Source organism: Onychomys torridus, chromosome X (assembly GCF_903995425.1).
Source record: "Onychomys torridus chromosome X, mOncTor1.1, whole genome shotgun sequence".
Taxonomy (NCBI): Eukaryota; Metazoa; Chordata; class Mammalia; order Rodentia; family Cricetidae; genus Onychomys; species Onychomys torridus.
The window spans coordinates 84,899,393-84,909,336 of NC_050466.1; the positions used below are offsets into that span (position 1 = coordinate 84,899,393).

The 9,944-nt window shown below is 40.7% G+C and overlaps 1 protein-coding gene across 1 annotated transcript; it reads left to right on the forward strand.

Annotated features, from left to right (window-relative positions):
- Positions 1-4,441: 4,441 nt before the first annotated feature.
- LOC118574717 (profilin-2-like) lies at positions 4,442-4,903 on the forward strand. The gene has a single exon (XM_036175632.1). The coding sequence runs from the start codon at positions 4,442-4,444 to the stop codon at positions 4,901-4,903; it is 462 nt and encodes a 153-aa protein (XP_036031525.1).
- Positions 4,904-9,944: the final 5,041 nt, after the last annotated feature.

Here is a 9,944-nt window from a genome sequence, read left to right on the forward strand (position 1 = left end):
CCCAGTGTGTCTCCTAACTTCTAAACCTCATACTTTTCTCATTTAAATGTAGACTTAAGTTAGCATGGGCCTAATCTATACTAATCAGTGGAAACTACTAATCACAGGTGAGGTAAGAACATGTCACTGTTCCTTGGCCCTAAATGGGAGAACTAAACTGTCCAAAGGGAGGAAGACCTGAAATATAAAGGGATTGGTTGGAATTGGGCAGGAAGAGTCAGAAAACAGAAGTAGCTCTAAAGGATGGGCAGGATTCAAACAGGTGTCAACTAATTTGGTGCTTCTCTCTTGTATTTCTTCCCTTAGTTGAGCTGAGTTAGGTGCACTCAGATTTACCTTTCTTTTTAATTGCCAGGCTAGGACTGGAGGTTTGCTCAAACCCATACACTTAACTTGGGGACAGAATGGGGATCTGGGTAACCTGTTTAGAGACAGGGGTATCCAAAAGAGAGAGGGGGAAGGAAAAATATTGGAGAAAGAAATTTTCCAGGGTGGGACACCATGAATGCAGGGTATTTAGTAAAGGTGGCTGCCAACATAAGAAGCTAAGGTAAAAATGGTGAGAGGTACCAGCTTGGAGTTTGTGTGGTGGCAGAAGGCACCTGTAGGAAAGCAGCAAGTACATCCAAGTTAATTCTTTTCCTTACCTCTGGCACCATGAAATGGTTCATGACTACAGATGATGCCATCCAAAGTCCCTTGTTGCTTCTCTAGCTGCTGGGGCCTCTGATTCAATGCTTCTTAGCCCTGTTCCTGATCAAAGCCTCATCTCCTGATACTAGAAAAGCTCCTATCAAGACATTTTGTCCAAAGCTATACTGGTATCTTACTTTCTGGCAAGTGCCTTTTTATGTTGCTAGCTCATTATTCTAGTTCAGGCTCAAGGTTTGGCACAGCTCTTAAGACTCCAGACTTCAGCTCTGGAGATGGAGCTCACTTGTTACAGAAGCTCCCAGGCATGCAGCATTCACAAGGCCCCAGATTCCACCCCAGTACTGCATGAAACTAGTCATGGTGGTGAATGCCTGTTCCTCCCAATACTTGGGTGGTGAATGCAGGAAAACCAACAGTTCAGGTCATCCTTGACCACATAGCAAGTTGTGACTGTTTCAAACAACAATAAAAATGGAGCCACAGATTTGAATAGTGCAGCCCCTTTTGCATTGCTACGCTTGTTATAAGGCCATGATACTAAGATAATAGGCCATCTGACGCTGGCAGTTGGACTTCTAAATTGCTTGTCTGCGATGAAACCTTGGGCTAGTCAATATTGAATAATCTTTGAATGACAGGAAGGTGTGTCCCTTCTATTATGCACCTTCATATGTCTACTGTCGTCTCCCTAGTCAAAACCTGAAGAGGCTTAAAGGCAGCACTGTTCAAACCTCAAAAGAATTATCTACTTACCATCTTTAGTGAATAATAAGTTCACTTTCTTAATCATTTATTCACTTAGTCTTTTATATCCATTCAGCTCTAGTTGCTTAATACACTTTCCTCTTGTTATTTAGTTTTGCAACATTTGACACTATTGAGTGATATACAGCATTCTTTCTTCCCCTACCTTTTGTTATAAAGCAGACTCACTGTGCACGTGCTCAAGTGATCCTTCCCTTCAGCCAATTAGCTCTTCTACAAATCCAACTCTTATTCTTTGATCCTAAATGTATATCCTCAAATCCTGTGAACTCAAAGAGTTAGTTTATGTCTTCCTGGTAGCACATTAAAGATAGGGTAGCTCACATCAAAATCTAGTTTCCCTTCAAATCCTTTTGACTTCTTCATTCTCCTACCTCTGCAATCTGCTGGTCCTCAACTTTAACTTTTTCCTACCAGCACATTTCTAGTTTCTTAGTGAAAATTTCACTTTGGAGTTGTTCAGGATAGTGTAAAGGGTATGTGAAGACTTTCTGTTTTCAAGTTGTCCTTGTGTGTATTCGTGGGTGAATGGGTACACATGTGTGGAGGTCAAAAGATAATCTCAGATGCCACCCATTTTCTTTTTTAAGGCAGAGTCTGGAATGCACTGGAGGACCTGTTTGTCTCTGTCCCCTCAACAGTGGCCTCTTTGTCTGTGGCTTCTGAGCATCAAACTAGGGTCCTCAAGCTTGCTTTACAAGCACTTTATCAGCTGAGCTATTCCCCCAGACCCCCTTTTTGATGTGTTCATTTGTTTGGTTTTTGTTTTTGAGACAGGGTCTCGTTGTATTCCAGGCCATTTGGATATTTTGTACTCCTATGGAAGATGGAGATAGAAATAAAAATACCCTAAGTATTTCAAATTAGCTCCTTTTTTGGAGCCTGTCCTGTACTAGCTCTGTAGACCAGGCTGGCCTCGAACTCACAGAGATCCATCTGCCTCTGCCTCCCGAGTGCTGGGATTACAGGCATGTGCCACCACCGCCCGGCTTCAGATTAGCTCTTTTATAGGCAATTATCTGTATATGAGAGTGGAGTTCCTTTGCTTACTTACTTCTTAAAAGCTTTGTCTCTGAATAGCTTTATTGTTGATGTTGTATGTTTTACTCAGTGTCAAACTGTGTAGCCTGTTTGGATCTGAAATGCTCGATTTTCCTGCCTCAGGCTCCCAACTACTGGTATTATAAGCATGCACTATTACAGCTAATTTTTAATATTTTTGAATTGGGGTTAAGGTTCAACATAGTTTCAGAAGGAACACGCATATGTAAACCATAGCACAGTTGTTCAGACCAAAATCCTTGGAGGTATTATCTTTCTCTTGTTTCAAACGTGACACAGCCAATTTAACAGACACTTCCTTTGCAAAGGGCTCCAAATCTAATCATTTTTCAACTTGAATCCTGGTCTAGGCCTCAGGATGTTTTAGCTGGATTATTGTCACAGCATGTTAGCTGGTCTCTATGTTTTGGCCCTAGTTCTCATGCAATCTATTCTCTGCACATGATCTTTTAGAATCTAGTCTAAAATGATGTTAGTATATTTAATAAAACATCATAATGGCTTCCCATCTCTCAATACAAGCTAAATGCTTAATCCCAGTCTATAAAGACATAAATAGGAGTTCAACCTAGTACCTCTCAACTGCGCCGTCCATTACTCTTTCTTTGCTCAAGTCATATTGGATTCCTTGCCATTTCTCCTAAGGTCTGTACATTTGCTATTTCTTCCTGACTAGGATGTTTTCTTCCCTCTGATCTGTGCATATTTATTTGCTTAGCTCTGTCAGATCTGACCAAATATCACTGTACCATAGAACTCTTATCTAAGTACCTTATAGAAAATAAAGCCATTCCGAATTCTCTAACATTCTCTTCTCTCCTCTCTTTTATCAAAGTTATCAATGCCATTTGATAAAATAGAGATATAGCTGTCATCTGTTACTTATTTTTCTTTCTGTGAAGTCCTGTTCATGGAAACAGGATATTTCCAAAGTCTAGAACAAGCCTGGTTTGCAATAGTTAAATAGCACGCAGTAATTAATAAGTACTTACTGAATGAATGGATGATGTTGCAGAGCTCCCACAGATTTTGACACCATTAGTATGAGTGGTTCCTTAGAGTGGTTCTCTTTAAGGTGAATTGGAACAGAATGTCTCACTAACGACTATAGGAGAGTCAAAATTCAGAAAGGGCCCCTCATGGGAGTAGGAAATCCGGGGAATTAATGAGAAAACTTAGAAAATGTTAGCTTCATAAAATATTTTCAGTAAGAAGTATCTTTTCTTTCTTTTGGAAAGTTACATGACTCCTGTAGTTTGCCTATTTAATTCACTACCCAAGTGCACATAGCTGAACAAGTGATAAGAGTAAATTTTTCTAAATTTAAAGCTAGTGTAGATTAGAGGGCAAAATAAAGGCTAGAAAAAACAAACAGCTAAGAGGATGACAGTGTTCTCCCATCAGAAGATGTGAATGGATAAGCATGTAACCTTTTACTTTATACATAATGCTAAGGTCCTGAAAGAGAAGATCACATGTTAAATACTCTTTATTATAGTAAATTTCTCCTGTCTTGCTTTACACTCAAGCTGACAATTTAGATGGTACATATTTATCTTCTACTTACCTGTTGGAAGCTGGTGTTCTTTCCATAGTAATTGGGAGACTAAGTAGGTTTACTCCATTCCCTTATCTTACTGATGATAGAGACAGCCCCAGAATGCTACTGCCAGAGGCTTCTGATGATGTAGTGCATGATGACTGTTGTAAAGTCATAAAGCCATAGTGACATCACTCCTCCTACAAAACTAGCAGTGGGAAGCATGAGGCACAACTTCACCCCAGTCCTCCACCAACTTGCTGCTCAGAGAAGCCTCAAGAACCAGAGCAGACTCTCTTTTTTCATCTTCTGTCAGTCTCAGATGATCAGACTTCTTGAGCCAACTATCACCAAATTTTCTGTGAGGACCAAACTTCTGGGAACCCTATGTTCTCCTCATAGAGACAGCATACTTCAATCATGCAGTGCATAGAGGACTTCAGCCAAGACGTCTGGCAAGACTGTATCAAACTGTTCCTACAAACTGATATGTGCAGTGATGCGGCAGTTGTCACCAATTGTCCACCCTGGCTTTTAGCTTCTTCCCCTGAAGGCAACTTCATTCAGATGACCCAGGAAGAAGTTCAGACCTTACTAGCAAAAGAAGAGAGAGAAAAGCTGTTTCTTCAGGGAGTCACCCTTGCTGGAATCAAATGCCTGTTAATCCGAGACAACCTGTTCACTGAGGGCAACAACAGCATGGACCTGCGTACCAAAGGTCAAAGTAGAGGTAGCCAGGCAGTGACAGTAGTTCAGATGGGATCCGTGTACCTTGTGGTGATGGGAAAGAAGGGGACAGAAGGAGGACCTCTCAATCTCAAAGCTTTTGAGATAGCAGGCTACATGAAAGAGGCCATTTTTGAACGAATTTCCCATTGCTGAGCAAATAAAATGACCTGATGTCTGACCTGCAATTCGAATTCAGTTTTATGTTTCACCTGCTAAATTAGTTTATTCTTGAGGTGTGAAGAAGACCCCAGAGCTGATTTTAACAAATGTGAATGTCTTTGGGGATGGAGGGAGAGGTTTACACCTTGAATAGTTCCTTCAGACCAGTGGTTCTCAACCTTTCTGGTGCTGTCACTCTTTAGTTCTTCATGGTGTGATGACCCCCAACCATAGAATTATTTCATTGCTACTTAGTAACTGTAATTCTACTACTGTTATAAGTATCTGATATGCAGGTGATTGACCCCCCCAAAAGAGTCATTGACCCATAGGTTGAAAACCACTGATTTAGGCCATCAGCTTTCCAGGCCTTTTCTTTTTTATTTTGTTTACAGTTTTACACCTAACACACAATCTTTCATTTCTCAGCTCCTGGAGGAGAGTCATGGACTGGGAACCAGAACATCTTGAACCTAGTTCTAACTTTTCTAACTGAGCTTTCTCTTCTGGGATTTCAGTTTCCTTACCTATACAATGGCAAACACACTAAGCTTTTCGGGTTCCTTCAAGCTCTGTAAATAGAATTTTATAACAACAACAACAACAGCATACAGACAACACCACTCACACACACACACACACACACACACAGGGGGAGAGAGAGAGAGAGAGAGAGAGAGAGAGAGAGAGAGAGAGAGAGAGAATTTCAAGAACAGCCTAAGCATCACTTTGTCAAAGGTGCTCTCTCTGACCACCTTAACTATTTGGACTGATCTTGGTTGAAGTAGATTGCAGCAGCCTGGGTCATTTCTCTGGCCTTAATCATACCCTATCCAATGTTTCTTGGATGACTTTTTTGATGTTCTTTTCTACTTCGGGTATGCACATTAATTTTATTTCCTAGCTTGACTATAATTTCCTTGATGACAATGTCTTTAATTCTCCATTGCCTTCTTGGGGTTCGAGCATGGGCATCTATCACAGGACTTGTTTTCAGGTATAAAATCACTAACAAAGCAAACTTTATCTCTCATGAGAAGAAAGTAGAGGTTGCTGTGGATATGACTCTGTATGCTGTGAATGTGTTGCTCTGATTGGTTAATAAATAAAATGCTGATTGGCCAGTAGCCAGGCAGGAAGTATAGGCAGGACAAGCAAGAAGAGAATTCTGGGAAGAGGAAGGCTGAGTCAGGAGTTGCCAGCCAAAAACAGAGGAAGCAAGATGTAAAAGTACCTGTAAGCCACAAGCCATGTGGCAACTTATAGATTAATATAAATGGGTTAATTTAAGATACAAGAACTAGATAGCAAGAAGCCTGCCACGGCCATACAGTTTATAAGTAATATAAGTCTCTGTGTGTTTAATTGGGTTTAAGTGGCTGCAGGAGCCAGGTGGACACAGGAAAACTCCAGCTATAAGAGGTGCTGAAAATAAATGCCTTTGTTGATTAGTTGTAAGTGCAAAAAATCATTAGAGTACAATCTTGGGTATCCAAACTCCCTACAAACAAGAAACTTAATTGGGCCTTCAGGTGACTGAGTCCCAAGGACAATAGGCTGGGAATGAGAAGGAAGTCCAGGTATGTGTGTGTGTGTGTGTAGATGGATACGTTTAATAGAAGTCTTGTCCTTGCAATCCAGAGAAACACTAACTGCTAGATCAGAGCAGGTCCTAGTCTGTTGTTACAGTAAAGTCATCCTCTGAAGTCTCAATGCAACTTATATAAATATATTTGAACTGAAGCATAGAGAAATCCATAGGGCTCTTGTATTTCCTGAAGTCATCATGGAAAGGCATTGATAGAAGGTCCAGAATCAGAAGAGGGAAGTTGGGGTTATACTTGGAGGATTCATCTTTTCCCCATCTATCTTGTGAGCTCATGTTGTTTTAGGTGGTCATGGTGACATTCAGTTCACTGAGGAAGCTAATCTTGGGTTGCTGAGACAGCATAGAGGGTAGATGTGTTTGCTCACAGACATAACTACTTGAGTTCATTCTCCAGATCCCATAAAGTGACAGGAAAGAACTGACTCCTGGGAGTTGTTCTCTGACCTTCACACATGTATCACGACACCTACATATCTGTGTACACAAACACAAATAAGTGCACAAATGAACAAATATCTCAAAAAGAAGCTACTCTTAATCTTCTTCTGATACCACCCAATTTCCCTCTCATACCCAGAAGGTCAGTTCCACTGAACTCAGTGTATTCAGGATATAATCCACAATTTATCCTATTGTGTTCTCAGGAATGATAAACTATGTCTCCTCTATTGGTTAACAACCTTTAACACGTATCCTATACATTTTTTTCTAGTCCTAGCAACCAAGCCCTAGGCCTTGAAGGCTATTCCCTCTTCCCCATATTTGGAGAAGTTTCCTTAGGCCCTGGATTTACCTGAATTTGGTTCTTTATACCTTTCTCATAACACCTAATACTTTCAGCTTTTAGTCCTTACTATAGTTCCTTTCTTTTCTTAGCTGAAAGTTTCCCAATTCTTCTTTTACAGTAAATCCCATTTTAACATGTTTTTGTGATAGACAGTTCTTAAATAATATACAACTAGTTGGATGATTAAAAATAGATTGCAGGCATAACAAATGATTGATTCAATGACATTTCAGTCAAGATTCTGTCCTGGTTTCCTACAGTTTAACTGATAAAAAGTGTTTGGAACTTATTGATGATCCTTTAGTCCCCCTCTTCATCAGCTCCTCAATATTAGTCCCTAATTCCCTTTTATCTAGGCAGCAGAAAGGGAGAACTCTTTTATCATCTTCCTCATATAGAAACGTTGGCTTTGGAGGAATATCAGTTAGTGGCTATGCAAGCAGATAGTCTTACCTCAGCATTGACCTCTTAAGGCAGCAGGAAAAATGAAGTTCTCTAGATTCAAGAGTTTTTACCCCATGTAAAAGTCATCATATTAACACTTTTGATCAGGATCAATCCCTGGTGCATGAGCTGGCTTTCTGGATCCCATTGACTATGGTCAGATACCTTGCTCACCCTCTATACAGGGGTGAGGGACTTGGTCCTACCTCAACTGAATGTATACCAGGATTTGCTGTTCTCCCATGGAAGGACCTACCCTTTTGGAAGAGGGGATGGAGGTGGGTCAGGGGGGAGGCAGGGGAGGAGTGGGATGAGGAATGAGAGGGGGATCTGTGGTTGGTACGTACAATGAATATTCTTTTTCTGGAGTTGTGGGTTGTTTCCTGATTACCCTTTGCTTTATATCTAGTATCCACTTATGAGTGGGTATATACCATGTTTGTCCTTCTGAGTCTGGGTTACACAACTCTAGAGAAGCTAACTTATAGGGAAGACCCAAAGAGGGATGTATGAACCACCCTGGTAAGGGAAAATAGATGAGATCTTCATGAGTAAACTTGGGGTGAGGAGTGGGTAATGCAGGGTAGGGGATGGGGGATGAGTGCATAAAGGAATGGGATGGTTGAACTGGAACAGGGAGGGATGGGGAATGCAATGAAAGAGATACCATGATAGAGAGAGACATCATGGGGATAGAGAAAAACCCAGTGCTAGGGAAGTTGCCAGGAATCCCCAAGGATGAACCCAGCCTGGGCTACTCACAATAATGGAGAGGGTGCCTGAACTGAACTGGCTTGCCCCAGAGATCAGACCAGTGAATACCCTAACTATCATCACAGAACTTTTCTCCAATGACTGATGTAAGCAGATGCAGAGATCCACAGCCAATCACTAGACAGAGCTCCAGGAGTCGAGTCAAAGAGAGAGAAGAGGGATTCCATGAGCAAGTGCATCAGAATCATGATGGGGACACATGTAGGGACGACCAAACCAAACTAGAGGGAACTCATAAAAGTTGGATCAATGGTTGTGGAGCCTACATGGAACTGGACTAGGCCCTTTGCATGCTGAAACAATTGTGTAGCTTGATCTCCTTGGGAGGCCCCTGGTGGTAGAATCAGAATCCATCTCTGGTGTGTGAGTGTGCTTTTTGGAACGCACTACCTATGATGGTACTCCTTGTGTGGCCTTGAGGCAGGGGGAAGGGCTTGAACTTGCCTCTACTGAATGTGCCTCCACATGGGAGACCTTGCCTTGTGGAAGGGAATGGGGGAATGGGTTGGGAGGGAAGGCTGGGGGGCAGGAGGAGGGAAGAGGGGGATCTTTGGTGTGTAAAATGAATGAAAAAAAAATTCTCAATAAAAACATAAAATAAAATAAATAAAAAATTTTTAAAGAAAAAAAGACTTTTGAATACCCCATTGCCTAAACAACACATTAATGCAGGTCATAATGGTATCTATGACTAATTTTCAACCTTTACTTTATTATATTTATAATATTAAATACATAGATAAATTTTCATGTGTTGTTTAGGCTTGTTGAAAGAGGACTCTGAGAGCCAAAGGGACTTCTTTGTCACAGGACATTTATTCCAAGTATCCTCCAAGATTCCTTGTCCTGGGGTAGGCTGTCCCCTAACTTTGTAAGAGAGAGAGAAAGGAAACCAGAAAAATGACTAAGGGTATTAAAGGCATTGCACCTTTGAGAACAACTAGAATGTAAACCATTTCCAATCAAGCTTACTATTGTTTGTCCCATAGTATAGAAATGCCTACATAGAAATGAAAGAATGTCCTCCATAATCTAATATAGACCACTAATCCTATCATTATATTATTCTTACTGCCTTATGTATTTAATAATGGCTTTATGACCTTACATTTCCTGTATTGACTTACTTGTTTATTATCTGTGTCCTATAAAAGAATGTTAGTGGCATGAGAATATGGATGTTTGACTGTTATAGTAACTGCATTAACTCCAGTGACTAGCAAGATGCCTAGCACATATCAGGTAATAAAAAATATTGATGGAAAACACAAGTGAATGAATGAACATATAATTACAAGGGTCTACTATGGTGTAGGACTTGTGTTAGGTCTTGTTGAGATGGAAGGGTAAGTGAACATAGTTCTGTTTTAGTATGAGAAGGGGAGAGCCTTATGAATCCACCCACCAAAAAAAAAAAAGAC

Excerpts from the sequence above, each read along its gene's own strand:
- LOC118574717 (XM_036175632.1), top strand. The coding sequence starts at position 4,442 with ATGCAGTGCATAGAGGACTTCAGCCAAGACGTCTGGCAAGACTGTATC.